At 50.1% G+C, this 22,168-nt stretch overlaps 1 protein-coding gene across 4 annotated transcripts; it reads right to left on the reverse strand.

Moving 5' to 3' along the window:
* Positions 1–173: 173 nt before the first annotated feature.
* Positions 174–22,049, reverse strand: pacsin2 (protein kinase C and casein kinase substrate in neurons 2). Of its 4 annotated transcripts, XM_056577953.1 has the most exons (12): positions 21,937–22,049; positions 13,131–13,223; positions 12,744–12,900; positions 12,207–12,442; positions 10,362–10,511; positions 9,556–9,731; positions 8,848–8,968; positions 8,486–8,533; positions 6,850–6,983; positions 4,185–4,361; positions 2,586–2,770; positions 174–2,053 (listed from the first exon to the last, which is right to left on the reverse strand). In XM_056577953.1, the coding sequence occupies exons 2-12, from the start codon at positions 13,185–13,187 to the stop codon at positions 1,941–1,943; spliced, it is 1,554 nt and encodes a 517-aa protein (XP_056433928.1). In that variant the 5' UTR covers positions 13,188–13,223; positions 21,937–22,049; the 3' UTR covers positions 174–1,940. The 4 variants fall into 4 exon arrangements, with proteins under 4 accessions (XP_056433928.1, XP_056433929.1, XP_056433931.1 ...); XM_056577954.1 differs by lacking the exon at positions 8,486–8,533 and having other exon boundaries at positions 175–2,053; positions 21,937–22,047; XM_056577956.1 differs by lacking the exon at positions 4,185–4,361 and having other exon boundaries at positions 175–2,053; positions 21,937–22,047.
* Between the last annotated feature and the right edge of the window lie 119 nt (positions 22,050–22,168).

Consider the following 22,168-nt stretch of genomic DNA (forward strand, 5'->3'; position numbering starts at 1 on the left):
AACGTGGAGCAGCAGCATCCGCACGTGAAACTGAGCCGTCGGCTGTCAATTAAAGGGGTGATATATTATGCTTCTTCGACTTTTCCATTGGCTTATGACGTATGTATGCATCAATTAAATTAAAAAATAATAATGATTAACCAAATGTTTTTCCCCCCGGGCCACACGGGGATATAGAAAATAAAAGGACAAGAAACATACTCGTTACATTTATTTATATGTTGTGGTACAACATTGACAAACTGAAGTTGTGCAAGTAAAGCGTAGCTGTGCTCTGTAGACAGCTGAGCACCTCCTCTTCGTCTCAGTATCTAAAAACAAACGACTGCATTTCCTACCGCAGTGAGAGGCCTCAAATGAAGATCATGTTTCTAAATATTGGTTTGCAATCAATTTCAACAGTTCTGAAACCAACATATTTGAAGAATCAGTACAACGAACCAATCATGTTGATCAAAGACTCTAGGCCGTTCCAACTGATCAACCTATACACCTGTTATTTTATATCAGAGAACATTAAGGAAATTTTAAATATCTGTCCATATAGTCGGGCAGTATCAGGCAATCGATTAAATCAGAATTGTACCCATCCGCGAAATATATGAAAAAAATAACATTTATAAAAATAAATTCATGGAGGCATTTGTAATAAAACATTGATTTTACAAATTGATTTTCTGATCACAGCATTCCAACAGTGGAGTCGAAACAAAAGCACTTTCGGCATATCTTAAATTAAGTCTTCAATCTCTGAACCAATGTGACCTGATCTTGCTTGTTTTGATCATAGAAATCTACGCTATTTACAGTCGAGCCGGCAGCCTCTGCTCCCCAGGCTCGTGCTAAACCTTACAAGACTTGAATTGTAACATTTCTAAAATAATAATAACAATAATGCAGTTTCTAGAAGATTCCTCGTGTCTTGGCCTTCTGACGTCCAGTGCAACAACAAACATGAGGGGATTCAAGTGAGAAGAACGACGAGGTCGTGAGAGGAGAGGTGAGGTGAGGACGGGTTTAGGGGGATTGAACAAACGGATAAACATCGGATTGGAGCCAAACACTCCAGCAGGTTTGGCCTGGGGGGAATTTAACCATAGTTTTACTAGAAGTGTAACAGAAGACAGCTGAAACACAACTTCAGAACACAATGAGGATTAAATAAAAAGTGTACAATCAAGAGGCGCCAATGACGGGAATCAGTGAGCGTACATTCAGTGGTGATTGGCCAGTGGCGGCGGGGAGACGATACGATTGGTTGTAATTCATCGTCTAAGGGCCACCTGTTGTGATGAAGATGTCTAACCATCATCATCATCAGAGGAAACTCAAAATGCTTCTTGTATGAAGGAGAAAGTTCAACAAAAAACGCACTGGGAAAATGTGATGGTATCTTTTTCTGAGACTGAATAAAAACAGATAATAGCGGATAAAACCAAAGCTCCTGACGAGAGGATTCTAACGACTGCAGAACCAGTGTTTCTTCTTTTAAGCAATATATAAACTCACACTGTATTCTACTGGGCGTCGCAGGGAGAACGGGACTCAGCGACGCTTCTGTAACAGCAAACGATGACCTCCGGGGCCCGCTGGGAGCCTCCTCGTGACCTTTGACCTCCTGAGGTGCCTTGCAGTGCGTGTTGTGAACTTTTTCTCTCTCTGCTTTTGTACAGCGGTTGTAAGAAGGAAACAGCATCTGAACTCGTCCATATATATTTTTTTTTCTGTGTTTTGCGGACCTCTCTGATCAGTCCACCTCCCATCCTCTACTCCCCCTTTCTCCCCCACCCCGCCCTGCAGGGGTAGTAGGGTCCAAAAAAAATAATCATAGGGGGGGGTCCTTTTCAGCACCTCCTCCTCCATCTCTTCTGCTCAATTCTCTCTACCCCGCCTCCTCCGCCCTCGGGCGGGGGTGAGGAGGCGGTGGCGGTGGTGGGGGTCTAGGGGAGGTCCTCCACGTAGTTGGCGGGATACAGCCCATCCTGCCCGTCCTCCAGCCGTCCCCTGCACCAGCCCTGGTCGTCCTCACCGCCGATCTTAGTCAGCTGGTCCCCTGGGGAGGGGGGGGGAGGGGGGACGGGTCATTACCGGGTACTCAGGTTCAGCCAGCTTGATGGAGGAGTCGGGAGGGTTAGAGGAGGCGGTAGGGCTAGGGGAGGTGGGAGGGTTAGGGGAGGTGGGAGGGTAAGAGGGTTAGGGGAGGTGGGAGGGTAAGAGGGTTAGGGTAAGAGGGTTAGGGTAAGAGGGTTAGGGGAGGTTGTAGGGTTAGAGGGTTAGGGGAGGTGGTAGGGTAAGAGGGTTAGGGTAAGAGGGTTAGGGGAGGTGGTAGGGTAAGAGGGTTAGGGTAAGAGGGTTAGGGGTGGTGGTAGGGTTAGAGGGTTAGGGGTGGTGGTAGGGTTAGGGGAGGTGGTAGGGTTAGAGGGTTAGGGGAGGTGGTAGGGTTAGAGGGTTAGGGGAGGTGGTAGGGTTAGGGGGAGGGTTTAACGATTTGGAAGGGGTCAGAGGGTTAGGGCAGGCGGTAGAGATAGAGGGAGGGGTGACTGTGGTCACCGTTTCCAGGTGGTCCAACTATCGACCCCTCCCACCTGCTTTGAAGCTCAGCTCGTCCTGCTCCTGTCCCTCGTAGTCGTACAGCGCCCGCACCGGCACCGAGATCTCAGGGGACGCCGGCGTCTCCGCCTCGAAGGGATTCCCCTCCCCGTTGGCGGAGAAGGGGTTGGCGCCGCTGTCCTCGTCCGACCAATCGGGGGACTTCTCCGTGCTGCTGGCACTGGACGAGCACAAGACAGAGAGCCAATCAGAGGAGCCGCTTCCATCCGTGGTTGAGATCGTGTTGAGAATACACCGACGGCCCAGGTCAGCCGGTCGCAGAAGCAGCCACATGAGAAGAGTTAGAGAACCGGATATAGAAACAGAGCACCAAGTCAAGAGTAACGCACACACAGCCACACACGCAAACACCAAAGCTGTCCAAACGCCGTGTCCGGCTCCCCGCGGGAGAAACAAGGCAACGTGCTGAGGATGCAGGCAGCCATTTTGAAAGAACCAACACACAGGACAAACAGAACTGCACTGATGCACCTGCAAGAGCTTCGAAGGAGACACGCGTACGATGCTGACACAACAACAGAGATTCCAAAACGAACAGGGAGGATGAAGCATGAGAGCGGCTGATAGTGTGGTTGGTATTTGTCCACAAGAGGGCGCCAGACACACACACCAATGAGCGCCGTCACTGTCTGAGGAGGTCGGACTGAAGGACATTGAACACAACAAGCAGCCCACCAGGAGATCGTTACCGGTCAGATCAGGGTTCTACCCATAGAGCTCTTGGTACATCTGTCAATCAATCAAGAAGCTGTTGACGTGCTGTTGACAGAGGGCGGGCCTTAAACCGTCCTCACCTGCCTTAAGATAATATTTGAGCTGCTTAAACAGTTCAAAAGGTGCAGTCAAAGTTCTCACCTGACAAATGACTGAGAATTCAAGAAAATTAGAAAATTATTGAGAATTGTATTCTCTAAGAATAAATCAATAAAATTTGAGTTCCATTGAGATAACCCGATCTGACCATTAGAACAAAAAGATTGATTTGTTTTTATTACCAAAGCAGACACATGCGAACGTGATCACATGAACTATCAGCCGGGACCTGGGGGGGGGGTGGGGGGAGGCAGGGAGTGGTGAGGAACAGGGGGGGGTTTGGATGCAACGGTGTTTCCAGACCATGCAGAACAAACACCTGTGAGTGTGGGCGCCTGCATGCTTTTGTATGTATAAATATATCTATATAAAGATGTGCATCTGGGTGTATGTGCCTGTGGATGGCCAAAGTATAAGTGTGTGTGTGTGTGTGTGTGTGTGTGTGTGTGTGTGTGTGTGTGTGTGTGTGTGTGTGTGTGTGTGTGTGTGTGTGTGTGTGTGTGTGTGTGTGTGTGTGTGTGTAAACAGGGACAGATGAGAATGGAAAGGGGAACGAGACAACCCGCGGACGAGAGAGAGAGGCAAAAACGCGCTGAAGACGAAGAGAGGATGAAGAGGGGAAGAAGAGGAGTAACTTCTCTTCTGCTGAAGAACGACAGAACAGAAGGGGGAGAGGAGGGAGGGGTGGGGAGGGGAGGCAAGGGGGGGAGAGGAGGGAGGGGTGGGGAGGCAAGGCGAGGGGGGGGGTTCCTGTCACCAACGTTTTCACATCCTCTTTCTCCACCGTGATGCGATTCTCCTCGCTCTTCGTCTCCTTCACCTCCTTCTCCTCCTCCTCCTCCTCCATCTCCTCCTCCTCCTGCTCCTCCTCTAGCCCCTCATCCTCATCCTCAAAGGGGTTCGACCCCGCCGGCGCCGTCTTAACGGGCGCGCTCAGACTGACAGGAGACAGCGGTGGGAGGGGTGAGACACGAGTACGCAACGAAACACAGAACACACAATATAGTACACAGACACAGCACATCTGCCCCTCAGAACACACACACAGGACACAGAACACACACACACACACACTCACAGAATACATACACACACATAGAAATACAAACGCACACTCACAAATACAAACACACACACACACACACAGAAATACAAACACACGTACACATAAAAGAAAGACCAGACAAAGACACACACAGCAGAGCGTGGCAGGAACTCATCTGAGGTGAGTCCCGACCTGAGCTCTGACTCCTACTGTGGGGGATAGGAGCGACGAGGAGTTCTGGACGGTAAACAGTGAATGAGGACATTTTTCAACCGAGGGACAGGTTGTGTGTGTGTCTGAGACGGTAAGCCTCAAACACATCATGTATTCAACAAGTAAAGACGGGGATATACCTACAGACAACATAATATGTTTTGAATAAGTAGATGTCAACACAAAAACACCTATTACGCAAGGAGTAAACACTAATCATTAATCATACCCACAATGCAATGCGCGGCAGAACTTGTTGCCACAGAGGTCACGTGACGCGGTGTCGCTGTTTGCAACACATTCTGCTAAACCACCGGAGCTCAAGGACTCGGTAATGTTAAACAGACAAAGTGCCGATAAGGAGTACGACTACAGACCACTCAAGGCTACAACCAAAGGACTCGAGGACTACTGAACACACAGATCTCTTTGTAGCACTGAGAGAGAGTTCCGGTACATGTGTTTGAACAGGCTTTGTGTGCCCTTAAGGAAGGACCGGGAACAGGGGAGAGTTAAGGTTGGAACTATACGTAGGATAGGATCATTGGTGGGAATCAAACCTGAACACCCCTTCAATGACATGCGATTCCTTCCGTGGTTGAGTGAGGTTAGGTCCACGCTATTCTGAGCCTGCCGTGCCAGCGTCAGTACAGGAGGGCGAAGCTCCAGAGCCACCAGAGGAACGCCAGCACATCAATTCATAAACATTACTCCGAGCTATGAGCCGACTGGAGGAAACTCCCCCGGCTCCTAGTCACAGGAGAAGAGCCAGCATATTCACCAAGCCCTGCTACGCCGGGGAGCTCTTAGTTCAACACATCCTGGAGCACCGTGCCCCCCACACCAAGCAATAGCGTCTGAGGGGGCGACTTGGCAGGAGGCCACCGATACAACCTCAGACCACGTTGGTTCCTTTAGAAAGTCCAACCTTCATGATTAGAGGGAAGAAACGGTTTGCACCGAACCAAGGAGAGGACAAGGTGCACCGCACAAACGCTGTCTTGGGTTCTCTCACTGTGTGGCTACAGGGGTCAGTCCGGCAGGTTAGACCTCTCAGGTGACCTCCGGGGAAACATTAGCTTTGGAATCTGAAATCTATTTCATGGATCCCATCCCGCCCCTAAAGGGCTGGCTGTCCGTCCAGAATCCACCCAACAGCTTCCTCCTTAACATTCTTACGTAGAACTGGAGGCAACTTTATTAAAAAGGTACAATAAGCAAGATTTGCGTTTTCAAGCTAGCGCCAGTCAAAATGTAGTCAAAACATCTCCTCCTCCCCCTCTCTGCAAACCCCCAGAGAACCCCCAACCCCCAGGGCTTACCTGAAGAGGTTTCTGTGCGCTACTCAGATCCAAAGACAGAGACACACAGAGCCCTGCAGCTACAGAGAAGTCTCTGCATAACACAATGTGTTGACATCTCAGACTAAAACATTTTGCATAATGTACCTGCATAATGTATTCTAATTCAAAAGGCAATGTCAACATATGCAGCAAACATCCGACATCTGATTAGATGCAGCGAACACCAAACTCCCAGCAGGTCTGAACCGGTCTGTGATGGTGTGAGAACCTCGTGTCAGAGCCTCTCAGGGGGCCGTATCTCACAGGATCAGGAAGGGTTGGGCCGTGGCGCCTGCGTTCAACCGATGGCTATACAACAGTTCTGGGGGGTTCCCCCCTGGTTTAGGAGGTGGGAGGGTTAGAGCGCAGCACCTCTGCTTGAGTGGTGCTCACCAGGGGGGCTGGCATTAGGATTTTGTGCATTGTAATGTGTGTGTGTGTGTGTGTGCGTGCGCATGTGGAAGGCGAACACTACGCTTCATTGTAGACATGAATTCATCAAAATCAACGTCAAATAGGGCGTATTTTATCCCACTATGTGGAGGCTGTATCAGGTGTTCGATCTACGTTCAATTCTCTCTCTCTCTCTCTCCCCCTCTCTCTCTCTCTCTCTCTCTCTCTCTCTCTCTCTCTCTCTCTCTCTCTCTCTCTCTCTCTCTCTCTCTCTCTCTCTCTCTCTCTCTCTCTCTCTCTCTCTCTCTCTCTCTCTCTCTCTCTCTCTCTCTCTCTCTCTCCTTCCCTCCCTCTCTCTCCCTCCCTCTCTCTCTCTCTCTCTCTCTCCCTCTCTCTCTCTCTCTCTCCCCCTCCCCCCCTCTCTCTCTCTACCTGCCACTGGTCTTGACCGGCGCCACCGACTGGTCCGAGCCCGTCTGGTTGATCCCGGTCAGCGTCACGCCGTCCGTCGGCTTCTTCTTGGTCTCCCTGCGGCTCAGCGTCCGGTTCAGGTCCACCGACCAGGCCTGGGGAGAGCAGAGGTCAGGGGTCAAGGGTCAGCACAAGACTCTGGGTCTTCAGGGAGGCGGTATAGTTCTGGGTAGAGGGGCTTCAGAAGGAGGTATAGTTCTGGGTAGAGGGGCTTCAGAAGGGGGTATAGTTCTGGGTTCATCAGCCCTCTCGGGTTAGGCGGCAGGTCTTTGTCTCTCACGGACCATTTTGTAAAAAAAAAAAATTATACTTTTGCTTTGAGTCAGTTACACAATTTATCCGTGCTTTCGCCGTACGTTTGGGCGTTCATGTGATTTACTTAAATCAAACAAGTTTTCCATTATCTTTAGATAATATTGATCACTTGCAAAAGTGATCAACAAAGAGATGAGATGATGAAATCAGAACTCCTCATAGCTGTCTGGGGGACATGGAGACCCACTGCGTACCCACCAGCGGCTCTCCGACACAGAAGTATACGTCCTCCTTTAAAAGACACGTGGAAGGAACACCACAAGCATGTGCAACACACACCAAGTGCTGCTCAACACAGCCCCCCGGGTTCAACGTCTGGTGAACCTGGCACAGCACAGAGCACATCTCCCACCGTTTACACCTGAGCAGTGGAGGGAAACCGGCTAAAAGGCAGAGTGTGGTCCTTTATATAGAGCAGGCCTGGAAGGAGGAGAAGGAGGAGACCCAGGCAGCACCCCCAGGGATCTGACCCAGGGATGTGATCTCGGCCCGGGGCTGAGCACGGTGCGTTAGGTGCGTTGGGTTGAGACAGAGCGTCACCCCGCCCTCTCCTCCCAGCTGGGTGGGGAGGGAGCCCAAAGCACCAACGCCCGATGCTTGGGGGCAGGGTCGTCTGGACTCTAGCAGGTAGGTGTGTTGGACCACCAGCCAAAAGGCTCTGGGTTTAAACCCCTGTCCCACAGCCTAGCTCCGAGAGCAAGAGGAGCCCTGACCCGTACAGCCCCTCAGCGACACGCATCCCCAGTAGTACAGATAGGAAGAGCCTGGAGTCACACGCCGGCCGGTGTTGATGTGGGCCCAAGTGGGGGGGGACCAAAACAACTCCTTATATACACTTTGATGGCCTTTGATAGATCCTGATGGACAGGACAGAGGAGCATTACTGAAACCCTCAGGGGTGACCTGGTGGAGTCATGTGACATCAGCATGTCACCAGGGGACGTCATGTGACCCGACCGTTACAGTCTAAAGGGACCACAGAGAGGGGTCAGGAGGGGGGCAAGTTTGGAATCTAAGGGGTCAAAGGGTCAGGAATGAACTGGGGGAGTGGTCGGTTGGGAATGCTAGCGAACAAGAAACGTCTGAGGCTACAGGCAGGCGGGACAGGAAGAGGTGACGTCACATGACCCAGGGACCAGAAGATCCCACCATGATCCCACCATGACCCCACTACCATAGGAAGAGAAGTCACACAGACACGGCAAAGACACACCAACACACCCACACCCACACCCACCCCCTCCAATATCTAGGGTAATGGTTCAGTCCGTGCTCAACTCACTACGACGGACCACCTCTTAGAGGAGCGGGGGGGGGATGAGGCCAAAGTCTGTCAGACAGGCGGGGGGGGGGGGGGGGGGGGGGGGGGGGAAGGATAAAACAAAGGGTTAGTAAACGACCAATTATTAAAAGGATTGAAATAAAAACACAAACCAGAATAGAGGGGGAGCTGGATTTAAATTTGGTGGTTGTGAATTCTGAACCGTTCAGCACATCTCCCAATACGTTAAGAAGAATCTATCACGATTAAAAAGAGGGCGTCCAACAGGATGCACCAGTCTCCCGGTATCAGCTCCCAACATTACAGCTCCCGAAGCTACACCCCCACTCCTCCCGTCACTCCTCCCCCCCCCAGGCCGGTACCTCAAACTGGGGCCAGTTCATGGGCATGCCGGGGCCGTGGTTGGAGCGGAACCACTTGAGGTCCTCCTCTGCGTCGGCGGCCGTCAGCGTGTCCTGGAGGTTGTGGTAGGTCGTCTGGAACCTGGGGGCAGAGAGGGGGGGGGGGGGGAGAGGGTCAGGAGGGAGAGGGGGAGGGATTCAGCCTCTGGGAGGGGGGGTAGGCCCTGTGCTGTGCGTCCAGCTGGGTTGGATGCTGGGGTGAGAGCGGGCCGGTCGTGTTGTTCCACAACAAAAGGCAACCGGCTCCCTAATGGACCTCGTTAAGGAGCTGCTAACGATGGAGCGGGAGGAGCTAGGAGCTGTTCCACTCCACGGCCATCTATTGTTAATGAGAAGTGGCCTCTACCTTCACCCCCCAAACGTCCCTGGGGGCAGACCCACCCGGCCTGCAGCTCCAGCTCACCTTTAACACACTGGCTCTGTAAGGTCGGATTGGTGAAGAGTGTGTGGGGTCTGATCTGTGATTGGTTGAAGGTGTGGGGGTCTGACCCGTTATTGGTTGAGGGTGTGGAGTCTGACCTGTGATTGGTGGGAGGATGTCGGTCTGACCTTTGATTGTTGGAGGGTGTGGGGTCTGGCTTGTGATTGGTGGATGGTGAGGGGTCTGGCCTGTGATTGGTGGAGGATGTGGGGTCTGACCTGTGATTGGAGGAGGGTGAGGGGTCTGACCTGTGATTGGAGGAGAGGTCGAGGTGCTGTTTGACCTCCAGCAGCAGCTCTTTGAAGAAGGAGATGCGTTTCTCCTCAAACTGCTGCCACTGCTCGAACACCTGCTCCATGTTCTCCATGTACTGCGGCGTCAGCTTGTCCAGCTCGTCAAGGGACTTCTCGTAGCGCTCCTGAGTCTGGAGGGTTCAAACCAGAACAGACCGGCTAAGACCAGAGCGGACCGTATCAGACTGGATCAAACTGAGGACCAGACCGAGCCAATCAAATCAGACAAGGATCCGTGAAAGAGTCAAATGCAAATTAAAGGTCTGTTTACTTCACTCTGTGGGTCACAGATGAAACATAAGGGAATAGAGTACCGGTATACACACGTGTTGATATACTGCAATTATACACACATAAACTAAAGAATAGAGTCCTAATCTGCACCAAACCGCCGCACTGCAATCACTGCAATCATCCAGTAGAGACGAGAATTTAATTGTGTTCCCGTTTTTCCTGAACAATACTGTGATTCTGGTTTCCTGATGGCTTCCTGTGGACTGAATGAACTCCATTTATGTCCAACTTTCACAGACACATTTTCAGCTTAAATCACCTCGGAAAATGACATCACCTGACACCAATGACAGCCAATCAGAACACAGACGCGGGAATGACCTTTGACCTGAGAGGGCACTGGTGTAGCCAGCATTATGATCCGTCAGCTCCAGTAATATCACAAGAACATTACAAAGCCGTCCCCCGGTGAGAGCCAATCAGAAACGCCTCAGGTTACAGTGTTACCCAGAAGGTGGTCTCCTAACCTTCTCTGTCTCTTGCTGGCTCTTCTCCACCTTGTCCTGAAGCTTCTTCTGGGTTTCGGGGTTGTTCTCCATCTTGCCCGTGTTCTCCCGGCTGGTGGCCAGCTTCTCCTCCTTACAGGCCACGTGGTGCGCCTTCTTCATCGTCTCCACCTGCAGGGTCACCGGCGTCATCATCATCATCATCACTCCTCATCCTCACCTACACAGCTGGTCGCTGTGAATTCCAATATTCTGATCATCAAATGCCAAAGGAAAGAGAAAAGCTGCTTCTACTGGGAGGCTTGAACTTGTTTCTATGTATTGTAGTTTGCATACAGGTTGTTGCAGGGCCACATTGTTGTGATTGGTAGGATGCAAACAAGGTCTGGGGGGGGGGGAGCGAGGAGCCCGATGGAAACAGCCTGTAGGCTTCCTTGATCCAAGATGTCCTCATTGTCAAACTGACTTCATTTATACCAAAGATACCCTTTGGAGGAAAGTGTCTCCTAAAAGGCTCAAAGTTCTGTTGCCTATGGCTCAGTGGTCACGGCTGCTAGCGTGATGAGCTCTGCCTCCAGACAGCGAGCGTTCACAGACACACTGTGAAATCATTTGTCATTATTTTAGGGATACGTATCGAATAAATAAATTGGTGTGTCTGAAACGGCACCAGTGTTTTTCATGTGAGGCATGGCTAAATTGAGTTTTAATTGGTGACTAGGTTACGGTCCAACTTATTTTGTAAAGGATATTACATCTCTATGTCTCTCTTAAGGCTTCACAAAGTGGCTTATCCAATAACATATCGCACCATGCCTTCTGATTAAGAGCATTACACCCCAACATAAACTCCTACACACGTTCTTTGGACATAGAAGTTCACTGCAGACGTTTACTCCAAACAGAAAAGGTCCAGTCAGGTTTTTAACCGAGGACCTTCTTGCTGTTAGGCATCAGCACTAGACCCTCTGTTCCACCAGAAATATCCACAGACAGTGAGGAACCTCACAATAAACGGTCTGACCAAAACATCCCAGAATATCGTTTCTATTGTTCCTTTAAGGAGATAGAGGGGTGTGTAGCGGACGCTAAGAAAGGCTGTGGCAGCTCTGCTGTGTGGAGGTCGTCATGGAGTAGAGAAAACAAACACAGACAATACGTTGAGTCAGGAGCATGAAGTCAGGCGCACAGAGGGGCGGTGAGCTGGGTAATCACCGGCTAAGGCTCTGCTCAGTCATATGAACACGGTACACTCTGAGCGTATTCTGAGGTAGAGTTCCTAAGCGTGCACTCATTTGGCATTAGAGTTGTGTCAATGTTGTTAGGGATCTTCATTGGCCTAATGCCCATGATACTGGGGCCTAATGTAACATAATGACCACGTTACTGGGGCCTTCCATGACAAAGAGCTTTAACATTTCATGCTAAAAGAACCAAAAGAATACACAATAATAATGTAATGAAAGTTTTCATGATCACATCAACAAATCCATGAAAAGAAACCATAATATCAAAATAAAACCTACCAATGAGAAGTTAGCAGATATCGGGGCCGGTTATACTTGCACAACTGGTTAAGGTGTTCCCAAAATTCTACCTGTAGGCATTTCTTACGCACCCCCACCTGCACCGTTGGGACATATCGGTATGCGTTTGTTAATCCCATCGGATTAGTTTGTTACTCTTAAATCCCTTTGCATTAGTTACTAAAGTCCCTTTGTATTAGTTACTTAAGTCCCTTTGGATCAGTTACTCAAGGCCCATTGGGTTAGTTTGTCATTTAAGTCCATTTCGGTTAGATTGTCACTTAAGTCCCTTTGGGTTGGTTTGTTACTTAAGTCCCATGAGGTGTTGCAGCCCACCCACCTCCTTGAGCTTCTTGGCCCAGGGCTTCTGGGCCTTGCGGAAGCCGTCCTCCGCCTCCTTGGTCTCCTTGTAGCCTCCGATCATCTGCTTGTGGTAGGCGTCGCGCTGCCAGTTCTTCAGCTTCTCGAAGTCCTCGCCCATCAGCGCCGCCTTCACCTCCATGTGCAGGTCGCTCACCTTCTCCGCCTCCGTGCACAGCGCGCCCCAGGCCCGCTCCAGGGTCCCGTACTGGGGCCCTAGGAACCCCACATCAACACCAGGTCAAAGGTCAGTTCCACATCAACACCAGGTCAAAGATCAGTGGTTCTAAAGACCCAAGGACAACAAACGTAAACATGTATTGATTTATATTCAAATAATAATTGATAATACATAATAATAAATATATAATACATTATAATCAATACATGTTCCGACAATCAACTGACAAATAAATAGACTCATCTTTTTAATACTAGAATAAATGGGAGCTTGTAGTATTGATTGCTTTAAGTGAATGAGTGTTTGTGTGTGCGTGCGTGCGTGTGCGTGTCCTACCCTTATCTATGAGCTGTCTCCAGCGCTTGGACCACTCGGTGAGCTGCTGGGCGTAGCCCTTCTCGATGCGGGCGCGCTCGTGCAGGCACGTCATCATGTCGTTGCACAGGCGGTTACCGTCGTCCACGCGCTTCACCGTGCGCTTGTAGTTCCCCACCTGGTGGAGGAGACCAGGAAGGGGGGGGGAGACGCAGGGAGGGTGGAGGAGACGCAGGTAGGGTGGAGGAGACGCAGGTAGGGTGGAGGAGACGCAGGGAGGGGGGAGGAGATGCAGGGAGGGACAAACAGAGGGAGAGATGACAGGCAGAGGGATGGATGACAGATCAGTGGAGTGACAGACAAGAACAGAAGTTTGAACGGAGGGAGTAGAGTCTACGCAGAACTCACCTCCCAGAAGCTGTCACTTGAGACGTCCGTCATGGAGTCAGTGTAGGAGCCCGACATCGCTGCTGTTGCCCTGGGTTACCCTCTGTGTAGGGCCTGAGGACAGAAACACACACAGGATAGGCTTAGGGAGAGCATGATGTCGCCATCTTGAAAGAATCTTAAAAAGATTCTAATAAATAAAGCAAGACATCGCTGCCGCACACACACACACACACACACACACACACACACACACACACACACACACACACACACACACACACACACACACACACACACACACACACACACACACACACACACACACACACACACACACACACACACACAGTTTCGGGTTAGTCTAACCATAACAGGTGTTGTAGATTACACCTGTGATCTAAAATTAAATTTGAAGCCAGGATGTTGTTGATAAATGAGGAATTTGGCGACTGGTCTGCTGTTAACATACACCGATACCCAGCCTGCTCTTCAACCCAAAATACAGAGCACAGGTTCCTGATAATACTGAAGAATACCAGACCCAGTGAGTGAACAGCTGCCCTCGGCCTTAACCTATGAGATAAAACAGGGCAACTCTGGGAAGGACGCCTCATGGAAATATTAATAGTTATAGTTATGAGTATGGATTGCGCCATGTGCAACGTCCCACGACAGATCTCTGGGAGCTACCAGGTGCTCACACATGTCGGCATTCCTCAGAGGTGGGGAATGAGGAAGTAAAACCACAGCATCACAGATATGTTGTCAGTACAGGTGTGGGAACCAACAAGAGGGCAGGATCCTTTTACGAGGATGCATGCCACACACAAAAGAAAATTCTAGAAACACACACACACACACACACACACACACACACACACACACACACACACACGGAGCAATTGGGGCAAGAGACTTATGGTAAAGAGGGGAGAGAGAGGGAGGATGGGGGAGAGAAGGAGAGAGAGAGAGAAGAGAGGGGACTAGGGGGTAGGAAAGAGGGCCACTGGGTTAAGAGGATTCCTTGAGTCCTACCTGCTCCTTCATGACATGAATATGAACCGCTAGTCGCTCTGCATACACAAGTGTCTGAGTGTCTGCTACACAACCAGAGACACACACACACACCAACAGAGAAAGGAAGAGAGAGAGAGAGTGTGATCTGGATGATAATGTGAGCCGCAGGTGGGTCTATATCCGCTTCCAGCCCCCAGACAGCCATCCATGTGTGTGTGTGAGCACCCGGAGATCCACAACGTGGGGGGGGGGGGGCCTTCCGTTAGATCTTGGCCTGGCATCAGACCCGGGAGCCAGGCACAAGGGCAGACAGTGTTCCCCCCCCATGGCTCCTCCACATCCCTCACACTCCTCCATCCTCCCCACCCTGCTGCTCTTACTCTGCCCATCGCGCGCGCACACACACACACACACACACACACACACACACACACACACACACACACACACACACACACACACACACACACACACACACACACACACACACACACACACACACACACACACACACACACACACACACACACACGTAATAGTTTGAGGGTTGTTGTGAGGTTTTTGTGTGTGTGTGCCTGTGTGGTAAAAAACTAATCATCTGAATCACTCAGCTCCCGTCAACTGTCACAACACCGGAATCCTCGACTGTGTTCAGACCTGCCGTCGACACTAGGAGAGAACAACATGTGTTTCTTCACAATTCTCAAATCTGAGGCAACAGCAAACACAGAATGTACCCAGGAACATTAGGTCTGCTAGAACTGTCAACTCACTCAGGAGACGCTGTTAGGGACCCCACATACAGGGGAGTCGGTATACAGGGGACCCCACATATAGACCAGCAGTGGGACACTCATCCCTAGTTTCTACATCCATAATCCTCCAAATGTGTCTATAAGGGGTACAGTTGGGTGGTGTAACGTATCTGTGTACACTGTACAGTATGCAGGCTCCTACATCCGCTCATGTGGATCTGTGACGAGGAGAGCTGAGGCCTACGATGAGTCCGGCACATGTTGCTGCCAGCTGTCTCCAGACCTCACCCTACATATCGCCACAAATACATCCAGGGCTACTGAAAAGGGCACAGCGCGGTGGGTTCCATCGACGAATTCAACACATCAAACGCAACAGAAAGTGGAACGCAACAGGGGAAACAAACATCACACGGCGATGCCTTCCTCTCCGACCGCAAATAACCTCGGATCAAAGACCGGTTCTGGAAGCATTGAGCACCTGCAGCAGGGAGGCTGACGAGCAGGGTACAGATGTAGACTCGGAGAAGCCTTCGTTTGTGGTCAAGACCAGGTGGGAAGAAGTCTCCCACTAAAGACAAACGCACACCAGCCAAAGGGAAGGCCTAAGCATGGTGTGAGTGAGTTTGTTTCTCCAGGCAGAAACGAACCGCCCTGCAGCGAGCCCCCGTGCCGAGGGCGGGACGGAGTAGCGGCTGTAGAAAGGTACTGTGTATCTGAGTTTACACAGTGACTAAATACAGTAGTAGTAATAGTAGCCATTGGCCAATCACCCCTGATAACAGCCCTCTCCCCAGAACCCGTTCACCTCTGGCCCAGTTAAAGCCAGCCTCCGTTCTGTGTTATCAAGCAGCTCTGTGAAGGCTCAGCTGTAATCAGGAAGGGATTCGAGCTGATGTCCATGGTACGGTGTTTTACCTCATAGCTGTTCTGTCACCACAGGGACCGTACAGTGATGTTAGCCCAATGAGTCGCGCCAGGGCTGGAGTTCATTCAGCCAATAGCGTAACAGCTGGAGGACCATGTGACACGGCCTGCTGCTTGGGCCGTGAAATCATAACCAGCGAGGGGAATTAGGAATTGAGAATAAGGAACTGAAATAGAGACATGACTCCTTAGTTAGTAGCTGTAGTCAGCTGCACTCCATTGAAAAAAAGGGTTTGACATTTCAAAATAGTGACATGTTATTTGAAGTTGGGTTTCTTAAACTAACAAGCAATAGCACACCAAATCAGTCGAGCAAGGATCAGACCCAACCTGATTTAAAGACCAAAGCAACATTATTTGGGATGAGATTTGAGTCTATAAAGATCGCTGTAAACTGTTTCCGTGTGTGGTTGACGTAGCATCCAATTACACAAAGCTCTGTTCGCTTGACATCCATGTTGTATCTGTGTTGGTGTTTTATGAATGAACGTCCAAGCAACCAGAAAACCCACATAATTTAAAAAGCGGGCGCGGCATCGATGGATATTGTTTACAACTCAACTCAGGCGAATCAAATCCTGGGAGGATTGCTTACTTTAGCCAGACACTGTCACTGGCTTAAATCATGCACTGACTCGAAATAAGAACTTAAAATCTCCAGGAATAGCATCTGCTCAGATGTGGAGCAGCATGGTAACTTGAGCTGCAGCCGCCCTGTGACTAGTCCCAAATATACACCACCCTAAAATACACCACCCTAATACACCAGACATGACCAGACGAAGACGAGTGGTGAAGAGGAGGATGTGGTGGAGGCACCTGAGGAGTGGCTGGCCTGGAGCTCTACAGCCTGGAGTAATGAGGTGTGGCTGGCCTGGAGCTCTACAGCCTGGAGTAATGAGGTGTGGCTGGCCTGGAGCTCTACAGCCTGGGGTAATGAGGGGTGGCTGGCCTGGAGCTCTACAGCCTGGGGTTATGAGGGGTGGATGGCCTGGAGCTCTACAGCCTGGGGTAATGAGGGGTGGATGGCCTGGAGCTCTACAGCCTGGAGTAATGAGGTGTGGCTGGCCTGGAGCTCTACAGCCTGGGGTTATGAGGGATGGATGGCCTGGAGCTCTACAGCCTGGGGTAATGAGGGGTGGATGGCCTGGAGCTCTATAGCCTGGAGTAATGAGGGGTAGATGGCCTGGAGCTGGAGCTCTACAGCCTGGGGTAATGAGGGGTGGCGAGCCTGGAGCTCTGAGCGTCAGCAGGTGGTTGCATTGCACCGATTAAAGGCTGTAAAGGAACTGAAATCAAAGCATGAAATTGGGAAGCAAGAAATACCAAAATAGGATAATCGAACACATGGTCCAAATCTCAGCGAGTATTCCAGTCCTCATTTCGGTTGCTCTTTCTTTCTGTCTGCGATAGTTGCCACGCCACACAAGAATTTCCCCATAATGATTTCCCAGGTTATTAACTAAAACTAACAACATACCACAACGACCACTAACGTCCTAAGATGCTGCTATGTTTCCAAAATGGATCATCACTGCGATGTCCGATACCAATAGAGAGGACTGCTGCCCTCCTGCGGTTCACCTGGACACACGGGCCTCAAACCAGCGACCGCTTCTCTGGTTCACTGCATCACACCCCTCCGACAGAGCATGAAGATCTTTTTGAATATCCAATATCTTCGTAAAGAAATGCATTACGTAAAAAAATCCATAAGCTGCTATTGAGATGTGTGATCCCTCAGTCAATACTAGCTCAGTAGCTCTAGGCTGCTCCACAGTCCCATTTCAGTCTTGATGTCTGGCGTTTCTGTTAATATATGGTCATTACTGTCAACGCATGGGGAACGCCGCAACATGATGTTGGCCAACAGACCTTTATTATACCGCCAGCCAACGACAGCGCTGCCACAAAGCAAAGGCGTACACACAAGGAATGATGTATTGGTAAGATGGCAGGAGAAGGACCAGAATATGATTGTCTATTACAGTAGTTGGTCGTCGTTGATGATTCGCCGGACCAGAACACGTTTCTACCTCCGGCCAGAAAGGTCTGGAATTCAAGACTGAAAGTCGGCAATGCCACAGATTCAAGGCTATGAAGACATTGAAATCAAGGCCAGGCACCTTGAGTTCAAGGCTGTGGAAAGAAAGAAAGAAAGAAAGAAAGAAAGAAAGAAAGAAAGAAAGAAAGAAAGAAAGAAAGAAAGAAAGAAAGAAAGAAAGAAAGAAAGAAAGAAAGAAAGATCAAAATGGACAGAGAGCAGCCATCCATCCATGACTGAGGGGAGTATGTGGGAGAGCAGCACCCAGTCACCATTACGTCTGCTACCCTGTGTATTTGGGTGCCATTTAACATCCAGCCTTTATTTTTAGCAGCTGCTGATTCAGAGCGGGGTATTGAGGTACATGACGAGCAGGTAGGACTAGCCACCTGTCTCCAGATTGTAAAATAGAAAAATGTTTGATGGACACCTCATATTTATAAAGTGGGTGTCACGCGACGCGGGTCTAAGGAGTCATGCGGAGACCATAAAAATATATTTTTGTTTTTATTAATTCTAGCGTTAAACCACCTTGTGGAGGAGAGAGCGGGGTCCTTCAAAATCCCTTAAGACACCATTTACTTTCGATCAGTCATCATGATGGTTGCCGGGGGACATCATTCTTGTCCCCCGGCGAAAAAGACATTCCTTTTAGAACAGACCTTCCATTGACTGTCATTCTCAGCTATTTAAACATGAACACATGCTAGTGTGTCTCCACACATAACTTTTTATTTCAACATGAAGAGCTTTAAGTGGATCTCCCTTTGTCCGGCCCAGTGGCCACTGGTAAGGAACCGTCCTCCCAGAGCCACTGGTCAGGAACCACCAGCCCAGAGCCACTGGTCAGTAACCACCATCCCAGTGCCCCCTCAGAGCCAGTGAAACTCTACCTCATGCCCCTCTGGCCCTGAGGCTCCACCAAACACAACGCGTTGCCATGACACCAGGAAGAAAAACAACAGCCGGACTGAAAAATGAGTTCTCCTTCCATGTCCTCATCCCATAATAGTCTGCTTATCTAGCCCTGGGCCGGGGGGCTGTGGAATCCACTCCATTATGGAGTCTATTTCCATTTCCTTGCTTTGTTTCCCAGGGAGGCTGAAGGTGGAGCAGGCTGAAGGTGGAGCAGGCAGGGCTGGATGAGAGGGGGTTGGAGCCCCACCTCTCAGACCCGCACAGCAGGACATCGGGTCCAGTCCCCGGGCAGAAAAAATGAGGACCAATAGACTCAGAGTGGCTGAGCTCTGATATAGCTGTCTCTCACACACACACACACACACACACACACACACACACACACACACACACACACACACACACACACACACACACACACACACACACACACACACACACACACACACACACACACACACACACCTTGAGGTTATCAGTTTCCTCTGTGAGCGTGGAGGGGTCATGACCTTGACTTTCACTCCACTGCAGTCTCCCCCCCTGCAGTGGAGTGAAAGTCTCCCCCCCCTCCCGTGCCCCACAGGGGGCGGGGCCGACAGCTGTGTGGAGGTTTGCTGCATCGGCACAAAGCCAACCGGTTCTCTGTGTATACCTCCAGCAATCGAGGGGGAATGTTCCAGAACTCAGCATGGTTTAGGGAGAAGCACCTCCAGTTCCAGGGACTGATGTCCTGGACGTCGCTTCTGGTCCTGGTACCCCGAGTTCCAGATCCCCAACCGGATGTCTAGAACCTGCTGCAGTTCCAGAGCCCTGTAAGGGACTTGGCTTAGCTTAGTTTAGCTAAGTTTAGCTCAAGGTCCTGGGACATGAAGGGCTCCCATGGGACTGCTCTGTCCACCACATCAGGGGTAAACAGCAGACCCGGAGTCGGCCATGGGACTGCCCTGTCCTCCACATCATGGGTAAACAGAAAACCCAGGGTCAGTCTGAACCAGCTCCACAGTATTAGGAACAACACAATGGGTTTGTTCCTCCTGATCACGGGGCCTCCAGAACATAATGAAGGGAAACACCGTCTGTGACGTGGTCCATGACAGGGGAGGGAGGGGGGGGGGGGGGGGGGGGGGGGGGGGAGAGACCCTGACTTCACTCTCCAGAGACACATTCCAACATTCTCTGCTGTGGAACCTCCTCACCCACTTTCCACCACACCACAACACCACCACCACCTCCACCACCAACCCTCCACCAAGGGCGGAGGAACGATGAGAAACAGAGTCACTCCCCAGTCGCTCCACCTCCACCTCCAGTCACTGATCCGTTAGCCGAGCCTGTATCTAACGCGCCCGGATAAAGAGCGAGAGCCCAGGTCCTAATCCTCGTCACAAAGTTCAGCTAGAACGCGAGGTTGCCGTACTGGGCTCTGGCGGTGTTCCGTGAGGTTTAGCTCAATCTTTAGGCTCTTGTACCGACATGGACCTACGTCCATCGTACACACACTGTGACAATACACAGTATTTAAGACGGAACTGAGCTGTGTCACTACAGGACTGGACCGGGATTGGCTGTCTTAATCCCGGTTTGTTATGAGGCGCTGCAGAATCCAGGGTTCCACAAGAGAAAAACCAGCAGCTTTAGTGGTTGTGCGTGTGATGTAAATGACATACAGAAATATATACACACACAACCGTGGACCAGTGTTCTTTAAACAACGACAAAGCTGATGAAAAGTTGCAAACATATGATAACAGCTGCAAAGATAGCAGAAAATGAACTTTGTTTTGCAAAGTAAACACAGAAAGATTGTGTTGACGTGGTTTCAGAGACTTGACTACACTCTGTTCATCTTTAAATGGGACTCTTGTGATCGTCAGCCAATATGATATCCTACTAAAACTATCTTATACGTCCGTGTATACGGAACAATCTAAATGTATGTATCATTAAAATAAAGACCTCTCAAACTTCCATCACAATGCTTTCATACTTCGGCTTTTGCTGCCACGACAACGTTCCAGTAGCAACATTAATGTACATAACCAGTCAAATATAGTCCATTAGCTCAGAAGAATGTAATCAGTGAGATCTGGCAGCCTTCATCTGACTGAATGAAACCCCCACCACACAAGGTCAAGCAAAGGCACTCAAAGATACATTTAACATGGATACCAATTCAAACGTTGAGATGAGTTTTGAACCTAAACCAACAGAAATGGACTGGAACCCATAACCAGGACACGAGTCCCATAACCAGGACATAACCAGGACATCTTGATAGCCCAACTGAAACACAGACTAATAATCTTCCCCCCTGACTTCTGTTCCACTCCTGATGACGACAGGCAGATGATTGACTAACGTTGACTAACGCTGAGGTTGGTCCAACAGTCAACACTTCCTTCCCCACACATTCCTGATGTCCCCATGATGTCCCTTAGAAATCCATGTGGCAATCACACATCTCATGTCATGTCTCCTGGGACCGAATTAAAGATATTGTTGTTTACTTATTAGTGTTTTCAATAGAGTCCATCAGGTTCACTTTGCATTAGATTTGAAGTAAACTGACTAAACCGTTTGAACAGGTAAGGAATAATCGGCAGAGACAACACTAACTACAACTACTAACCTCCCAACCTGGACCGGATCGAGTTCAAACTAACCCAATGGTCTATAGTACTAACTAACCCGCCCCGCCCTTCAGTCCTCCAGAACAAGCAGATCCACAGAAAAGGAGAACGACAAACTAATTCACTAATTTGACGCAGACTTTGTTAATTTATCGCTACGGGTCTACGGGTGAGGGATCAGAGCTCTGAGTCCCGGACTCAAGTCCTAGGGGGTCCCGGGTCATAAGAGCTCCATTCCAACTTTCTAATGACCAGCGAGTCTACATGTGGTTTACTGAGCACCATAACCAGTCAACCAGGAACACATATCAGGTTTAGTAGGTTTAGTTTGGACACAATAACTTAATAATAACCTAATAGATAGAATTACATCCTAATTACTGATCACAGATCGGTTCGCTCTCGGCCATAACGTCAGACCCACCGGCTAACCACTCTACCGTGAGTTAACTAACTTAACTAACTCTAGATCCAGACCTGGTTCAAGTTCTCCTGATCTCCTGAACTCCTAAACCCGCTCGCTGAAGTCTTACCTGAGTATGTTCCTCCGTGAGTCTTTACGGCGGAGGCGGAAGGATCTGCGTTCCTCTGACGCGGTGATGTGTCCGTTGTTTCCTGCTGGTCGCGCGGCCCCGCCGACAGGCACCGCGAAGGGGCGCGCCTAGTGACGTCACGTCCCGCCGGCAACACGGGGGGCGTGCCTAGTGACGTCACGTCACTGAATGACCGGAACGTGAAGTGACAAGTCTGTTACTTTTGATAAGA

The sequence above is a fragment of the Gadus chalcogrammus genome, chromosome 19 (genome assembly GCF_026213295.1).
Source record: "Gadus chalcogrammus isolate NIFS_2021 chromosome 19, NIFS_Gcha_1.0, whole genome shotgun sequence".
Taxonomy (NCBI): domain Eukaryota; kingdom Metazoa; phylum Chordata; class Actinopteri; order Gadiformes; family Gadidae; genus Gadus; species Gadus chalcogrammus.